The sequence below is a fragment of the Schistocerca serialis genome, chromosome 2, assembly GCF_023864345.2.
Source record: "Schistocerca serialis cubense isolate TAMUIC-IGC-003099 chromosome 2, iqSchSeri2.2, whole genome shotgun sequence".
NCBI classification, from domain to species: Eukaryota; Metazoa; Arthropoda; class Insecta; order Orthoptera; family Acrididae; genus Schistocerca; species Schistocerca serialis.
In genome coordinates, this window is record NC_064639.1 from 256714637 (window position 1) to 256733240 (window position 18604).

The 18604-nt window shown below is 39.2% G+C and overlaps 1 protein-coding gene across 1 annotated transcript in view; it reads left to right on the plus strand.

Moving 5' to 3' along the window:
• Positions 1–18604, plus strand: part of LOC126457018 (transmembrane 9 superfamily member 3) — a 111291-nt gene that overhangs the window by 35616 nt on the left and 57071 nt on the right. Inside the window, exons 6-7 of the mRNA XM_050092990.1 lie at positions 2534–2700; positions 9718–9943. Of these exons, the coding sequence (XP_049948947.1) occupies positions 2534–2700; positions 9718–9943 (393 nt within the window). The remainder of the gene's footprint in view (positions 1–2533; positions 2701–9717; positions 9944–18604) is intronic.

Consider the following 18604-nt stretch of genomic DNA (forward strand, 5'->3'; position numbering starts at 1 on the left):
TAAACAAATTATATTTGAAATATCGCATTATTAATTCACACACACTTAGAAAAGCCAACCATATATTATGTACATGTAAAAGAGTGACACATCTAGAAACCCAAAAAGTTGTCTCATCCATGGGCAACTTTAGCAGACAGAGTTTACAAGCTTTGGAACCTGTCTTCTATGCAGTTTCTTGATTAAATCGTAAATGCAAAAGTGTCAAAAGATGATGAGTTACCTAAAGAAATTTCCATGAGAAATGGTTACTGTGGTGCATATAAGAGGAAATTATTCTGTTTTTAACATTATTGGCTATAGCATATTAAAATAGCTTATAAAAATGTATAATTTATGTATCATGTATAATCATATGAAGCAGCTTCTTATTGCTGCTCTGCTGAAAATTCTGGAAATGAATGACAGGGGCACGAATAGGTCTAAAAATGAAATGTGTAGAAAGCAAAAAGGGGCACAGACCTTTCAAGATTGTCAGGCAGTTGCTAAAGATATGCTCAGCCATTGATGACAACAGTGTTCCTTTTCCCCAAAGAACTTTATGCTTAAAATGGCTGTAATTCAATAAAATTGCCAAATTTAAATTATCTATTCACTAATTGATATCACTGACATCTTCAGTTAGAATCATCTTTTATCTGTGGTATCAGTTTGAAATTACAAAAGCACACTTGGTGGACTGTTCATTGAACATCCCATCAATGATAGAATCATCAGAGATGGTGCACTTGCCCCGTTGATCAAGTATGAGAAGGCAACAACATGTGGCAGTTGCTAAAGAAATTGTAGAGAAATGGTGGGATAGGGATATGGTCCTCTATCCTTCTGAATTAGAATCCAGTATCTTAATGACTGTGCCACTTCACTTAGTTTAATGTGTTCAGCTCTTCACCAGTTGCCATGCTTTCTGTGTACTATATGTGTACCAACATATAATTTTGATGGTTAGGTTATTTTCAAGTACCTAAATATAATTACTGATTGCAAGATTGTCAATTTTGATTTTATTTAGGTGCATGAAAATTGTACTGTGATTAAAAAAAAAGAAAAAAAAAGTATGAGGGTGGTTTGAAAAGTTCTCGGAACAGTATAGAAAAAAGTACTTACATCACTGGAACTTTTTTATTTTTCAATTTAGTCTCATCGTACATTAATGGACTTGATCCAACAATGTTCCAGTGCCTTGATCCCATCTCAAAAATGAGTTTCCTCCAGGCCTGCAAAATAGTTGTCAACTCCAGCTATAAATTCTTTGTTTGAAGTGAATCTTCACCACCAAGAAAAATTTTCAGTTTTGGGAAGAGGTGGAAGTCTGACGGAGCCATATCAGGTGAATAAGGCGGGTGTGGCAACAATTCATACCTTAGTGCAATTTTGCCACGGGGCATTGGCTTGATGGAAGATGACTTTCTTCCTTGCTGAACCTGGCCTTTTTTCACATTTCTTTTGTTGCAATTTGTCCAGGAGGTTAGCGTAGTATTCACCAGTAGTTGTTTGCCCAGTGGGGAGACAATCTACAAACAGAATCCCCTTCACGTCCCAGAACGCTGATGCCACGACCTTTCCCACAAGGAATTGTCTTTGCTTTCATTGGTGGCGGAGAATCGGCATGTTTCCACTGCTTTGACTGTTTTGTCTCTTGGGTGTAGTAGTGCACCCAAGTTTCATATGCGGTAACAAACTGGTGCAAAAAATATTGATCATTTCTCCTAAAATGAGCCAAACATTGTTCTGATACATCCATTCTCATGCATTTTTGATCCAGCGTCAAGAGTTGTGGCACCCATCTTGCAGATAATTTTTTCATTTCTAATTCTTCAGTTAAAATGTGATATACCTTTTCAGATTACATCTGGCAAGCTTGAGCAATTTCATGCACTTTCAGTCGATGATCCTACATGACCATTTTGTGCACTTTTGCAATGACTTCTGGAGTAGTGACACATCTGAAGGCCGACCACTGTGCGAATCATCTAAGCTCTCCCGACCAAGTTTAAATTCATTTGTTCAGTTTGCAACAGTTGAATATACGAAGTAAATCCCTGATTGAATCATGATATTTTTTTTTCCCATTGTTGCAAATCACTACATGGGTAACAACAGCAGAGCCACATTACTGCCACAGCTCTCTCCCAAGAGCACTGACGTGAAACATCTTTACAGGCAACAGTCCAATGAATATAACATGAACAACTCGTTGCACTAGTGCTAACCTCTCATGGTGATTCCGAGAAATTTTGAAACCACCCTCGTAAACAAAAAGTTGACAGTTACTGGCAGTATTGATTCATACAAAAATTTTATCAGCTGTGGATCATATTGCAATAAAATCATTATTCGGAATGTTTCTCAAACAGATTTTATCCATGACCCAGTATAAGTGTGCAGTGGTATTTTCTGTAGTTAAAGAATTACATGAGCAGTTTGTCCAAAATGGCAAATGGTTAAATAGAACGGGGATGAATGTTGTTCCAAAATGGTTGCCCAAATGGCAAGCAGTGTTACTTTGCTTTTATAAATTGGTTTGTTTCAGGAACGTGATTTGGGAGATGAATATGGATGGAAACAAGTGCATGGTGATGTGTTTCGCCCTGCCTCACATCCTATGTTATTCTCTGCCCTCATAGGTGCAGGTCATCAAGTTACTCTAGTGGTACTAAGTGTTATAATATTTGCAATCATGGGTGAATTATATACAGAGTAAGTATATTATCTGGTGCCTTTTATAGCTCATAGAGAATGAATCTGTTGGTGAATATATTTGGAAAAAAAAAAGTATAACGTGCAAACCTTTATGTCAAAGTATGCCTTAAAGACAATTTGTATAGAGTTGTCTCCGTCCCAGAAATACTTAGTCATATTAAATTTCAGAAGAAAGAAAAAATAGTTTCAAGATTATTTTCGCTCATTCAGTTGTAATTTTGAACAAAAAATAGCATTTTTTAGAATAGTGCAGGCCTTTGTTAATTTCTGGTGTTGTGTTTTTGTATTATTTTGGTTTTCAAACTGGACAGGATTTGAAGAACATTTTATTGCAGTATCTTATATGTTAACTTAACATTTAATTAAGTCCTTCTGTAGCCAGTGTCCACTATAAAACTTTTATGGCAGGTAAAATTGTTTGAGAACATGGACAAAAGTAGCTTACTTGGCTACTGCCCTACACATGATGTTCTGCCCAAATCTTTTCACCCATCAAACGGGGTGATTTCGGACACTGGGGTGAATGCGGACAGTATGGCTTATTTGCTCTTTGCCACTGCATAGAAACAAAGAGTTACTTACTTTAACGTCCGTGCACCAGTTATTTTAAACACAAGAATGCATTTATCGCTTTCCAAAACTTTTATTTTGCATAATTTGTTTCCCTAGGTGAATAATTGACAAACAGTCTCAGTGTTACTGTTAAGATTTTTTTCTCCAATATCAAGGCAAACCTGGAAAATCTCCCACCATGTGTAAAATGTCGCCAAAATCAAATAAAAAGCATGTAGAATTTAAAAAAAAAAAGGCAATAACTGTCCGAATTCACCCTCTATATACTGTAACTTCGGACAGAGATTTAAAGAACACGTGTGTCCAAAATCACCCCAATCCATGGGGTGACTTCGGACACTTTAACTGCCTCAGATAAATATACCTACACATACACTTTCTGGTTATGTATTTGTTACACATATACCCTACCACTTCCATAACAGTCAATTTAATCTAACATTATATACGAAAGTTACAATCAAAATAATGACAAAACCGTCCGAAATCACTCTGTTTGAGAGTACCTCATAATTTTCATTTTGTTTCTTCTTCATATCTTCCAGCTGTTCATGTGATACTTAATGCTTGACCACCACTGCCATATCTCATACATGAAAATAGTCGTTACTCTCAGAGAAGTTACAAGTGTGTATTTTACAGTGCAGATGGTCAGATTAGAGAAAAATATATAAAGTTATGAATTCATTTGTCGTTTACTCTGTTGTGTGGGAGACAAAATTGTGAAAGTAATGATTTGGATTTGAACATGTAATAATTAAATAGTCTTCCATTACAGATGCAGGTCTCTCATGAGATGTGGAAGATCAGTTTTTCAATATCCTGTTTTTATTCACATTTGTTTGTAGTTTGTGATGCCCTGATGCTGTTTTTTTGTCATCACCCAAAATTGTTTATCTTGAACACACCACTTGTTGTAACAGGTTAGGACATAACAGTGCACACAATAAGTAATAATACATCCTCTTAACTCGTCATGGTAACAGGCTGGAAGTAAGATTTGTTTATTGTTCTGGAAGAAAGCTATAGAATAGCACAAATAACATAATTTGTTCTGAAATTTTATTGCAACATAAATGTAAGATGATGGAATACCAACCAATATGTAATGAGCTAGTACAGAAGCCATTCTTGGAATTGCACTCCTTTATATTTGCACATTTTAATACTTAATAAATAGTTCACAGTGAGACCGTAAGTTGTACAAGATGTGTTCTGTAAGTAATGCAACACTTTTTTTCTGAAAGCAGGTTGGATTTATTCAGGATTCCAATACACCATCTGGTTCCCCATTCTTTTGGCTACAAAATCCCATTTTTCAACATATAGCTGGGAGGACCTATGTGGCCTGCACGGTATTACTTTACTAGTAGAGCCAACATCTCGTCGCACCAGTAACCTCATCATCATCTACATATTGCTTTCTGTGGAGTGCATCCTTTGGCCAAATGGATAAATGGGTGGAAATCGGAAGATGTGAGGTGCAGTCTTAAGGAGGATGAGGAAGAACAGTCCAATGAAGTTTTACGAGCTCCTCTCGGGGTGTGCAGACTTGTTTGCACTTTTTTGGTTACAAACATGCTGAAGCTGTTTCTTCAGTTTCCTAAGGATGGCACAATACACTCGAGCATAGATCACTGCATTGTGACGGAGGACAACAAACAGAATAAACCCGTCTGAGTCCCAGAAGACTGTCGCCTCGGCGTTACCGGCCGAGGTTGTAGCTTTGACTTTTTCTTCAGAGGAGAGGTGGTGTGGCACCACTCTACGGATTGCTGTTCTGTTTCTGGTTCGAAGTGTCGAACCTGTGTTTCATTGCCTGTGATGTTCGACAAAAAACTGTCACGGTCAGCCTTGCAGCTGCAAGCAATTCTGCACAGATGGTCCTTCATTCCCCTTTATAGTCATCTGTTAGGTGGTAAGGAACCCAGTGGGCAAACACCTTTGTGTACCCCAGCTGGTCTATGTGTGTGTCAGCACTACAAACAGAGATGTCCAGTTGAGCAGTGAGGTGTTTGATAGTGATCTGTAAATCACCTTGACAATGTCTGCACATTCCAACATTGCAGGAGTTACAGCTGTGACTGACTGTCTGGTACACAAGAGATTCGGCAGGTTTGTGCGACGTGGTTGCAATGACGACGGATGCCTCGCCTAACAACTTGCTGTGCTTTTGTTCACTGCCATACTTCCGTAGACATTCTTCAGCCACGTATGAATGTATGTGATGCTCCAGTTTTCTGCCAAAAGAAAATGATAGCCCTCTGCTTGGAATGCATGTTTGCTGCAGATGCTATTTTGAAGGGTACATGTAGTGCCACCACCTATTGGAACTTTATGAAACTATAGGGACTGAAGTTGGAATATTCCACAATATCACACAGAAAATTCTGCATTTTTCAAACTTAATTGGCCAAGGAAAAAAAGAATTGCATTACACCTCTTGTATTTTGTGATGCAGGGATATTGGTGATACTGGTGGGTTTTAGAATTTGCTCACAGTTTCTTTCCAACTGTGATGCAGCTTACATGGAAAGATTGTAATTTAAATCTCCTGTGATGGAGTTGTGTGTCCAGACCGTAAACAAGATATTTGATATAACCAGATTGCAGATTATAGTACTGTTAACCTCTGTGACACTGTGTTTCGCCCCACTTTTTTTCCATGTGTTAAGGAGTATGGTCAAACACATCACATTTGTAGACAGAAGTGTGCTTGTTTGGTGAGGAGATCTGTATAATCATTCTTGGTGCTCTGGTATATAGAGAAATTTCGTCCAATGTTCCACACCATGCATCTTGATCATCTTTAAGATGAATGTTGTGCTTATCTATGGGGTGTGGGGTGATTCCAATGTAATTATGATCTGGATTTTATTGAGTCAGAGTGGCCTCAGGAATTGGAAAACTTACATGAAGGCAACTGCCTCTGCTGTAAACACTGATTTGTTCTGAGGTAGTTAGTATAACTGGTTTGGTTTGAGATTTGTTTGGTATGTTTATTTTCAACATTGCAGCCTGTATTTTAATCTCATCTGTGTACTACATTTGTATGGTTGTCATCAATACATTGTTAATCTTCATTGTTTCATGTTCGGGAATGTTGCACAACAACAAGGAATAAGGAATTTTGATGTGCTGATTTGTCAAGGGAAGTGAGTAGTAGGAAAATATTCCTGTTAAGCAGTGGTTAGTATTGACCAGCAAACTTATTCTTTTAATAGTGAAATGGTAATTAGTCTTGGGAAGCTGCTATGGGTTAGTGTAGTTATGAAAAGTTATTAATGCCCGAGTTCAGATTCTCCACTACTTAAATTTATCTCACAGAAATTTGCATCAAAATGGAGAGCTATTTCTGCTGCTAAAAGTTCACAGCATTGGTTGGTGTTGAAATCATTGCTTAGATAAAAATTCCAATAAACTGGTCCTACAGTTTGATTTGGTGACTGCTAACTTGGTGCCATGGTGTTCCATATAGGCTGAGAATTGTAGTGGATTGTGCATTGATGTCTGCCCTAAATTCTTGCTGCAATCAGTGTTCTTCGTACTGACTTGTCTTCCATGAATAATGAATTTCATAATCATTGAGCTCAAAAAAAAAAAAAAAAAAAAAAAAAAAGATATTCCATTAGCTGTTAGTCTATGATGGTCAGCTAAATCAAACAATGCGGAATCCAGGATGGAATGGCTACACTATGAAAAGGATAGATAGTTTCTCAACACACATAATGTGATGAGTGGCAGAAAGGCACATTTTCTGGGGTGGCATGATGTGATGAGTGGCAGAAAGGTACATTTGATGGGGTGGCAGTGGGGTATAGAAGAGGTATAGGGCACAGAGAGGAAAGCATAACAGGTAAGTGTGGATGTGGGGGAAGATGCTTATGCTACCTATGGGAGTGTGCAGGGATTATGTGGGGAAAGGATAGTAGGCTGTTAGGTGCACAGCGTTGGGAGCCTGCATTGGGGGAGGGTGGATGGGGGACAACGATGAGAGGGGAGAAGTAGAGAAGGGGAAGGACTATACAGGTGTGCTGGTGGGATAGAAAGTGCTTGTAGAGCTGGAATGGGTGAAGGACGAGGATAGGCAGGTGGAGGACAGAACCTAGTGAAGGCTGAAACCAGGGGAATTACAAGAGCAAAGACCATGTTGCTGGGAGATTTCCTATTTGCACAATTAAGAAAATCTGGTGTTGGTGGGAAGACTCAGTCTTGGATTACTGCTTTGCAGCTTTCCTGAAATGCACAGATGTGAACTCTCCCAGCTACATAGCCCCGTTTTCATAACCTGTCTGGTTTTGGATTTCACTAGCTCCTGTCTTCCACCTGCTTTTCTCTGTCCTTGCTCCCACTCTAGCCCTACACGTGCTTTCTGTCCCACCAGCACACCTACATAGTTTTTCCTTCTTTACTTGTCTCCTCTTGTCTTTGCCCCCTCACTGCCCAGCACCTCCTGACACTGCACCTACCAGCTCACTGTCCTGTCCTTGACCACATTCCTGCACACCCTTACAGGTAGCATGTGCATCTTCCTCTTACTCTAATGTACCTTCCTATCTCCTCTATCTGTCCCACACCTCTTATTACTCCATTGCCCATATTAGATTGCTGCTGCCTGCCTTAGATGCAGTCAGGCCTTAGCACCTGGAGATGACAGTTGCTGTGTGTGTGTGCGTGCGTGCGTGTGTGTGTGTGTGTGTGTGTGTGTGTGTGTGTGTAGCTCCTGTCTTCCACCTGCTTTTCTCTGTCCTTGCTCCCACTCTAGCCCTACACGTGCTTTCTGTCCCACCAGCGCACCTACATAGGCGCGCCCATCCACTTCTAATGACTTGGTGCAAAAGCCAATAAAGTACAGCAGGTTCTCTTTTTTGTTTTTCAATGTGCCTGTCTGCCACTTAACATGACCTGGACGCGGTAAGTAGCAATCAAATCATCTTCCATTGTACTTATGTGTATGTGTGATGGGAATGATATGGGAAAGGTAAGAACTCATTAATTTTGTTCCTTCAATCTACATCCTGTTAAAGAAAATCTGTGTTTGTGGAGAGGGTATAGCACTTTTTACAGTGACCTTTCATTTTACTGTCTGTCATTCCTTGATTGTAACTATCACTTTATATATCAACTCTGTAGACACAAGAGACCTTCCTTCCCGTAATGTCCCACTCATTATTTGATTTTAAACTAAAATTGAAAGTTTACCAACTGCCCCATTAATTAATGTTTATTTCAATAGTAATTTTACCAATTTACAAATGTAATTTAATGAGTTGGTAATTTTTCCGGAAAAAAACTTGTTCACTGGAAATGTGTAAGTGGCTAATCTGTTGTGTTTCTGAGTTTTTTAAATATATTTTTCGGCGTTCTTTACTTAATACACCGTATTGAGTATTACATAATACAAACGAGTATTTATAAAGTGACGTGCTACGCATAAAGAAAAGAACACAGTTTCAAATTCACAAGATGTTGCAGGTGACTTACTGTACGATGTGTTTCTCCTTACAAAATTGGAATAGGGTAATTAAAGATAACTTCAAAACAGTCTTCATACAATACAGTGAAATGCCCATTCATACAGAAACTTATTAACAGGACAGTAAATGCCATGTTAGGACATGCTTAAGGCACTGTCCTGAAATTACGAAAAATGGCTACCATTGTTAGCTATGTAAAGTACGATGTGATACATATCGCACATTACAAACATTGGTTGGGGGACACTAGAATGAGAGAATTTTTTGGAAATGAGTTCTCAGCAGCAGATTGATGACTTTTATGTACAAGAGATTTGTTGTGAACTAAGCAACAATAGTACACGTACTTGCTGTTCCAATCAGCACAGCAAGTTGAACTGATCAAGAAATAAAGATAAATGAAGTTAGTTTACCAATAGAGAAGATGCATATTTGTAGAGACAGGCAGACTGAGAGCTAAATACTTGAAATGAATATTAATCATTCAGAAACTCAAATGGAGAGATTTTTTTTTTATTTTGGGGGGGGGGGGGGATCAGAAGGCAGAAGGAAAAGATGGACATATAAGGGTCGTGAAACGTTTCATAACTAGCCTTGAAACAAAACCACTTCTTCACAGTAACGATAAATCAAACCTCTAGTTGTTTATTGTATTGTGGTGATATTATTTAATATCTGTGTGTACCTCCGTAATACACATTGGCTATATTATTATATAACTAATTAAAAATGGTGAATATATGTATTTTTCTTTTAGCTTCAAGTTCCTCATTAGTTAAACATATTTGTTACAGTTTATAAGTGTTGCTTATTTTGCTGAATTAACATTAAAGTACACTGAACAGTGATCACTTACATAAGTTTTTCATTTACAGAGATTGTAGATGCACGATTCTGAAGAGTCACTCTTTTGTAAGGATAAGTATTGTTTGTTCAGCATTTATAGTTACATTTTAATTTTCAGACGTGGTTCACTCTTGAGTACAGCTATTTTTGTATATGCTGCTACTTCCCCTGTGAATGGATACTTTGGAGGAAGTCTGTACGCTCGAATGGGAGGGAAAATTTGGATTCGTCAAATGCTGTTGTCTGCATTTATGCTGCCAGCCCTTGTGTGTGGCACAGCATTTTTCATAAATTTTATTGCAATTTATTATCATGCTTCCCGTGCCATTCCATTTGGGACAATGGTAAGCTTTCTGTTAAATCAGCAATTTATATATTAATAAATTAATTAATAAATATTGAACTAAAGCATACTTTTAATGTAACAAGCTGCTCACCAAAGGTTACATGTCAAATGTAACATACTTCAAAGTCTCGAAATTTCACTCTTTTCTTAGTTGAATTTTTTGTTGTTGATGTGTTTGAAGTTTGTAGAAGCTTAATACATCATGACCATCTGGGCGGTATCTGTTTTTATTCCAAGTTTAGTGTGTAAACCAGCTGAATTTGATAATGTGGTTTGGGTGTTATTGCCTTTTGATGATTTGGTTGTACTTGAAAGTATTGTTGTTATTTTCTGTGTTTTCTAATGTTTTCAAAATTCTGCTTTTCATCTTTTTTGAGAAGACGCTATAATGCGGGATCTTTTGGAAGAATTATATTTAGTTATTATTGAATTACTGATTATATGTTCATAACTCAAGATTTATGTACCTTTTATGAGCTATTACTACGAAATTTTGTTACTGTAGTCATTAAATGTTATAGCTCATATTTTCAAAGTGAAGGTGTGTACCCTACTTTTCAGTCTGCTCTATGATAGTCTCCGATGTTAGAAAACAAAAATTGCTATACAGCTACCAAGAGTGAGCATTGCAATGAAGATCCAGAATACAACTTACGTCATATAGTAGTCGTCATTTGTCTGCTGTCTGGGAATATTATGTATTTTATAATTTTACTAACAGCAGGTGGCAGACTGTACTCAATGTTGTGTTTCCAGCAGCAATAGTTTCACTCAAAATGTGACAGTGTTTGTATAATTATTATGTATTGTTGAGAATTTTGTAACTAAATGTTAATATTAATTCAGCCCAGACATCAACAGTAGCAGGAAACTGCTATAGTTTATTAAAGGTAGCCATTGCACACTATGATTCTTATGTAAACACATGCTTTGATAGGACAGTATAAACAGAAATGTGGCAACACCATAAGAACTAACCAGTGACATTTATTAAGAGTTATGATACAATACGGTACTTAACTTTTCTACAGTTTGCTGTGTAGCACTTGGTGTATAAACAGAAAAATCTAAATAATGTTGTTATGAGACAGTTGCAACTCACGATATTGCGGAGATGGTGACTCGCAAATAGGCATTACAAAAAGACTCTCTCAATTAAAGCTTTTGGCTGTTCGCCTTCATCAACAGTAGATGCACACTCATACTCGTGCAAACACTCTCATAATATTGTTACATTCCATCCTGGATTTTCCATTGCTTGATTAAATAATGTTCGTAGTTTGCGGTATTCCCACTATGACTATCGTTTTCAGATGTGGTTCGCTCTTGAGTACAGCATATTTTTGTATATGCTGCTACTTCCTCTGTGAATGGAGACACTCTTGATTGTCCTGTTACTCTGTAAATAGCAACTACTAAATAAGAAGGTTGTCCTTGGAGAACTGGACTGATTTGGCTCCAGTTACTGGACTGAGTTGTCTAAATGCTTTATTGTAAACATCTGAATGTCTATGACACACAGTGTTTTGTGCTTGTTGGAGGAAGAATTTCCGTGTTTGCCAGTACAGGAAAGAAGCAATTTAGTCCATGGGTCGCAGAACACTCATTGGTGGCTCTCCACATTATTGGCAGATCAACACAAGACATAAATGTTCTTGTAGGGGAAGCAGAAAATGGTCTGTGAGTGCCATCTAGAGGAACTTCAGAGATGCCAAGTGGGTGGTTATCCCTGTGTGGTGGCAGCCTCTCACAGTACTTGTTTTGTAGCCTTGAGTCTGGTGCACAACATGTATAATGCCAAAAGTAGCCACAGGACCCAGGTAGTGTTCTGGATAATGACAAAACTCATGATCATGAACAACAACAGTCAAAAATATTGAACACAGCTTGAATTTGCTGCATAGTATTTCAGCAGTTTAGGGAACATAAAACAGAACTAGTTCATATTTGAAGAATTTGGCACACCAGGAGAGCAAACAAAAGAACGGTAATTGTGATGAAACTCATAAGCATCTGGCTACAATGTTGTAAATGATTGCTCTCAGTTTTAGAATTAATTCTTTTTAGAGCTATATTATTATATGCTCACCTGTGAGCATGTGCATGTGTCTACATACACACACACACACACACACACACACACACACTCTCTCACACTCTCTCACTCTCTCACTCTCTCTCTCTCACTCACTCTCTCTCTCTCTCTCTCTCTCTCTCTCACTCACTATCGGCTGGCTACACAGTGCTTTACAGTTCAATAGGTGGACTGGTTGGGGTAGGGGCTGTGTCAGTTGGGGTGGGTATAGGGGGGAGAGAGGTGGGAGGCAGGAAGATAGAGTGGAGGTGGGTAACAAGTGGCTTAGTGGGAGGCAGGCAATTTGCTGGTTAGGAATGAGGGAGGGAGGGAGGGAGGGTTGGCAGGAGTATGTGGTTGGCTTGTGATGCACAGGTGGTGCCAGAGCCAGTGGGAAGTGACGCACAATGTAGGTGATGTGGAGACATGAATTTGGTGGGGGTGATAGGACAGAGAAAGGGGAAAGTGTTGGGTGGATGGTGTGTAGCCAGTGGATTGATGGAGGTTGAGGTCAGGAGGGTTACCAACAAAGGATGTATTGCAAGGATGACTTCCATCTGGGTAGTTCAGAAAAGCTGGTGATGGAGGGAAGGATCCAGATGGCCCGGGTCGTGAAGCAGCCATTGGAATTGGGCACGTTGTGCTCAGCTGCATGTTAGGCCAGTAGGTGGTGATCTTTGTTTTTGGGCACAGTTTGGCAGTGACCATTCATTCTGATGGACAGCTGGTTGGTTCTCATATCGGCTCCACACACTTCCATCACATGCTTAGCTTATACACTTACACCCCGCTCTCCTGCATTTCTAGCCAGCAAAATGACTACCTCGATGTGAGCTGCTAGCTACCCACCCCCAAACCCTCTTCCTACCTTCCACTTCTCTCTCACTCTACCCACCCCACTCGACACAAGTCCCATCCCGCCCAGCCCATGTGCTGAACTGAAGGATGGCATCTGCACCCTGCTTACACTATGTAGGGGCAGAGGCATGTGCATGTACACAGGAGTGCAGGTGTGGTGGTGTGCAGGCACATGTGTTTTGTGTGTGTATTTGTACTGTAGCTTGAGAAAGGATGGATTCTGGAAGCTGGCAAGTTTTCTTTCTCTTTCGTGTGTGCTTGTTGACAACTCAGCACTTGCACTTTTTGGTTATTTACATTCTACCAGACCTATCCTATGAGTACTCTTTGAAAGAAACAAGATATTAATTTACTGGAAGGAGAGATCTGGGAAGACTAAGGAAATGACAGTCACCAGAACACATTAATTAGTTCAACCATTGAATAATGATAATCTAATCAAATCTCTTAAACATCAAACAAAGTAATGTTGTTTGTATAACAACGAAAACAATCAATTTTTGACAATATAATGCAATTGGATAAATAAAAACTCTACACCAAGCAGCAAAGGAACACACACATTAAAGGTTTTCTACATCTTTCATTTTCTTAGCTGTCTATTTTTCTCTGTTTCTTTCCCACCTCTGTTATTTCCACTCTTATTAATTCATACATCATGTTTTAACAGAAATCTCTGTCTTGCATATTACCCTGTCTTCAACTTTTAAGCTCTCAGGCTTTCAATCTCATCCAGTGCAGTCCCCAACAAGCAGTCTTTCCTTCTCATCCCATCCGGTAAGTATCCATTGACCCATGGTTCTGGGTGACTTTTCCAACATTTTCCCCTTTTCCTAGACCTCTCCAGTCCTTTTCCTTCACCCCTCTTTGACCGAGCGAGGTGGCGCAGTGGTTAGCACACTGGAATCGCATTCGGGAGGACGGCGGTTCAATCCCATCTCCGGCCATCCTGATTTAGGTTTTCTGTGATTTCCCTAAATCGCTTCAGGCAAATGCCGGGATGGTTCCTTTGAAAGGGCACGGCCGATTTCCTTCCCCATCCTTCCCTCATCCGAGCTTGCGCTCCGTCTCTAATGACTTCGTTGTCGACGGGACGTTAAACACTAATTTCCTCCTCCTCCTCACCCCTCTTTCTTCCCCTTCAACCCTTCTGTCTGAAGAATGTTGTTTGTAGTACATTAAACTGACCTGATGTATGAAAATGCACTTTCTAGCAGTGCCATAACTTTATGGATCTTTCTGTTGTTTTAGTACACAAGGTGATTCAGACATTCCTTTATTGCTGCATGATGTGATGCTTTAATATCTCACACTATAAAGAAATTTCTCTATTCTGTGTCTTTATTGCTTCTATAATGTTGCAGTTATAGCTGTAGAATTACTCATGAACTTCATCTGACTGAGCCACATACTGATGGTTGTCATTAAAAGTGTTCCCATGTGAAAAGTAATTCTTAGAATAGTTATTGAATTATGTAACTCATAAAAATATGGAAATGTTGAAGCAGATGCTTGATGTTGTTGTGGTCTTCAGTCCAGAGACTGGTTTGATGCAGCTCTCCATGCCACACTACCCTGTGCAAGCTTCTTCATCTCTGAGTTACTACTGCAATCCACATCCTTCTGAATCTGCTTAATGTATTCATCTCTTGGTCTCCCTCTACAATTTTTACCCTCCACTCTGCCCTCCAATACTAAATTGGTGATCCCTTGATGCCTCAGAACATGTCTTACCAACCAATCCCTTCTTCTAGTCAAGGTGTGCCACAAATTTCTCTTCTCCCCAATTCTATTCAATACCTCCTCATTAGTTATGTGATCTACCCATCTAACCTTCAGCATTCTTCTGTAACACTACATTTCGAAAGCTTCTATTCTCTTCTTGTCCAAACTATTTATCGTCCATGTTTCACTTTCATACATGGCTACACTCCATACAAATACTTCCAGAAATGATTTCCTGGCACTTAAATCTATACCCGATGTTAACAAATTTCTCTTCTTCAGAAACGCTCTCCTTGCCATTGCCAGTCTACATTTTATATCCTCTCTACTTCGACCATCATTAGATACTTTGCTCCCCAAATAGCAAAACTCATTTACTACTTGAAGTGTCTCATTTCGTAATCTAATTCCCTCAGCATCATCTGAGTTAACTCGACTACATTCTGTTATCCTCATTTTGCTTTTGTTGATGTTCATCTTATATCCTCCTTTCAAGACACTGTCCATTCCATTCAACTGCTCTTCCAGGTCCTTTGCTGTCTCACTACCTTCCCAAATGCTGCTTCCCTTTCATGCCCCCTTGACTCTTATAACTGCCATCTGGTTTCTGTACAAATTGTAAATAGCCTTTCGCTCCCTGTATTTTACCCCTGCCACCTTCAGAATTTGAAAGAGAGTATTCCAGTCCACATTGCCAAAAGCTTTCTCCAAGTATACAAATGCTAGAAACGTAGGTTTGTCTTTCCTTAATCTGTCTTCTAAGATAAGTCGTAGGGTCAGTATTGCCTCACGTGTTCCAACATTTCTACCGAATCCAAACTGATCTTCCCCAAGGTCAGCTTCTACCAGTTTTTCCATTCGTCTGTAAAGAATTCGTGTTAGTATTTTGCAGCTGTGACTTATTAAACTGATAGTTCGGTAATTTTCACGTCTTTCAATGCCTGCTTTCTATTTGATTGTAATTATTATATTCTTCTTGAAGTCTGAGGGTATTTCGCCTGTCTCATACATCTTGCTCACCAGGTGGTTGCTCACCAGGTGGTAGAGTTTTGTGAGGGCTGGCTCTCCCAAGACAGTCAGTAGCTCTATTGGAATGTTGTCTACTCCCATGTTTTGACTTAGGTCCTTCAGTGCTCTGTCAAACTCTTTACGCAATATAATATCACCCTTTTCTTCTTCATCTACATTCTCTTCCATTTCCATAATATTGTCCTCAAGTACATTGCCCTTGTATAGACGCTCTGTATACTCCTTCCACCTCTCTGCTTTCCCTTCTTTGCTCAGAACTGGATTTCCATCTGAGCTCTTGATATTCATACAAGTGGTTCTCTTTTCTCCAAAGGTCAGAGTCCACATCTGCTCCTGGAAATGTCTTACAATTTAAAATCTGGTTCCGAAATCTCTGTATTACCATTATATAATCTATCTGAAACCTTCTAGTATCTCCAGGCCTCTTCCATGTATACAGCCTTCTTTCATGATTCTTGAACCATAACTATGATTAAGTTATGCTCTGTGCAAAATTCTACCAGGTGGCTTCCTCTTTCATTCCTTAGCCCCATTCCATATTCACCTACTACGTTTCCCTCTCTTCCTTTTCTTACTACCGAATTCCAGTACCCATGACTATTAAATTTTCGTCTCCGTTCACTATCTCAATAATTTCTTTTATGTCGTCATACATTTCATCAATCTCTTCATCATCTGCAGAGCTAGTTGGCATATGAACTTGTACTACTGTGGTAGGTGTGGGCTTCGTATCTATCTTGGCTACAATAATGCATTCACTATGCTGTTTGTGGTAGCTTACCCGCATTCCTATTTTTTTATTCATTATTAAGTCTATTCCTGCATTACCCCAATTTGATTTTGTATTTATAACCATGTATTCACTTGACCAGAAGTCTTGTTCCTCTTGCCACTGAACTTCACTAATTCCCTCTATATCCAGTTGTAACCTATCCATTTCCCTTTTTAAATATTCTAACCTACCTGCCCAATTAAGGGATCTGACATTCCACGCTCCGATCTTAGAACGCCAGTTTTCTTTCTCCTGATAACGATGTAGTCCTGAGTAGTCCCCACCCGGAGATCCGAATGGGGGACTATTTTACCTCCGGAATATTTTACCCAAGAGGATGCCATCATCATTTAACCATACAGCAAAGCTGCTTGCCCTCTTGAAAAATTATGGCTGTTGTTTCCCCTTGCCTTCAGCTGTTCGCAGTACCAGCACAGCAAGGCCAGTTTGGTTAGTGCTACAAGGCCAGATCAGCCAATCATCCAGACTGTTGCTCCTGAAACTACTGAAAAGGCTGCTGCCCCTCTTCAGAAACCACACGTTTGTCTGGCCTATTAACAGATACCTCCCCGTTGTGGTTGCACCTATGGTTCGGCTATCTGTATCACTGAGGCATGCAAGCCTCCCCACCAACAGCAAGGTCCATGGTTCAAGGAGGGAATAGATGCTTAACATACTCACAATTAAATATGCGTATAAATATGAATAGATGCTTAACATTCTCATATTTATATGCATATTTTTGTATTATAAATTGCCCAAAATAGTTTTGCAACACTTGCTTATCTGTGGATGTGTGGGCTTGGATTCAGGGAGAGCAGGGAATGAAACTCAGGAAAAACTGTAGGGAAAACAAAGTAAAAGTAGTCTGTTCAAAAGTGCATACCTTTGCACATCTGTGAAATCAAAATTGGCTGCTGGGTAACATTCAGTACTGTCTGTGATTTTAGGCTTTCCCAGTGTATGATGATTTTGAGATGTTCTCTGTCATTCAGCCATATGGCAGTGTTCAAATAGTGCTGGTCTGTTACCATCTTCAGTTGAAGATAACACACAGTCATGTTACCAAAATACCACACAATTTGGCTACCACACAATTTGGATGATTCCAACCTGTGCATGCTAACGTTCTTGAATCCTCTTTGGCTTGTTGTCCACAAGGTGGTTGAGACATTCCTTGTCAAGTCTGTCCCATTCCTCCGTGACAAATCCTTCTGAGGTCATTCAGTGTATTTGGAGGTTGTGGTGACAATACACTGCAAGTTGTGACTGGTGCCAAGCGTCTACATCATGAAGAAATGGTGGAATGTAGGTGCTGTATATTTGTGCATTATCATTTTGAAAGCGAGACCTGTTTCTAGAGGTCCACAAGTCCCTTAACTACACCTGCAGATATTATAATTTTGTTAACTATTTTAACACTGTGTGCTGTAGCTTGATGCTGATTGCCCCTGGTCTAAATTTTTGTCTGCTGAAATAGTCTCAAAATTAACGTTCTGTTGACTAAGAACATAAAGGCTGATCATGACTACATTTTAATACAAATAGCCCATCATATTCTTGATATGTGCTGCAAGTTACAACCATCTGCTGCAATTAGTGAAATGGATTTTTTGAAATTTTATTTCAGACATTTCCATAACATTGGGAAGTCAGACGGCAGTGTTGTACAAGTTGCCATTACTGTTTAAAGTTTGTCATACAGTTCATTTATCAAAGTGTGTTAATTCACGATAGTGTTGAAACATATTAACCTGCTACACTTCCTAGTGTAATAAGCATAGCATTCAATATTTGTAAATACATCATCCATCCAAAAAGTTCAGGGACTGATTTCAGTACTGCCATATAGGTGATATCAGTGTGGTAACAATAGTGGCAACTTGAACTAACAACTATAAACAACAGGTGTGCATTCAGCCAGTCAGTTGTGAGCAGGCAGTGTTAAGTAGTGGATGTGCAGCCATAGTGTGTCAACATTTTGTTACTAATTGGAATGGAGCAACGTCTCTGACTCAAGTGTTTCAAATTAAATTCTCCAGAATGTTTTGAAAAGGAGAAAAATATGTACAGTGTTTGTCTCACTACACATCACCTCCTGAACAAAAACAACAAAGCGTGTGGATGCCTGTCATGACTCAATCGAAGTGCAAAGCTTGGACATCGTGGGTGATGAGACTTGGTGTTATCAGCAGGAACCT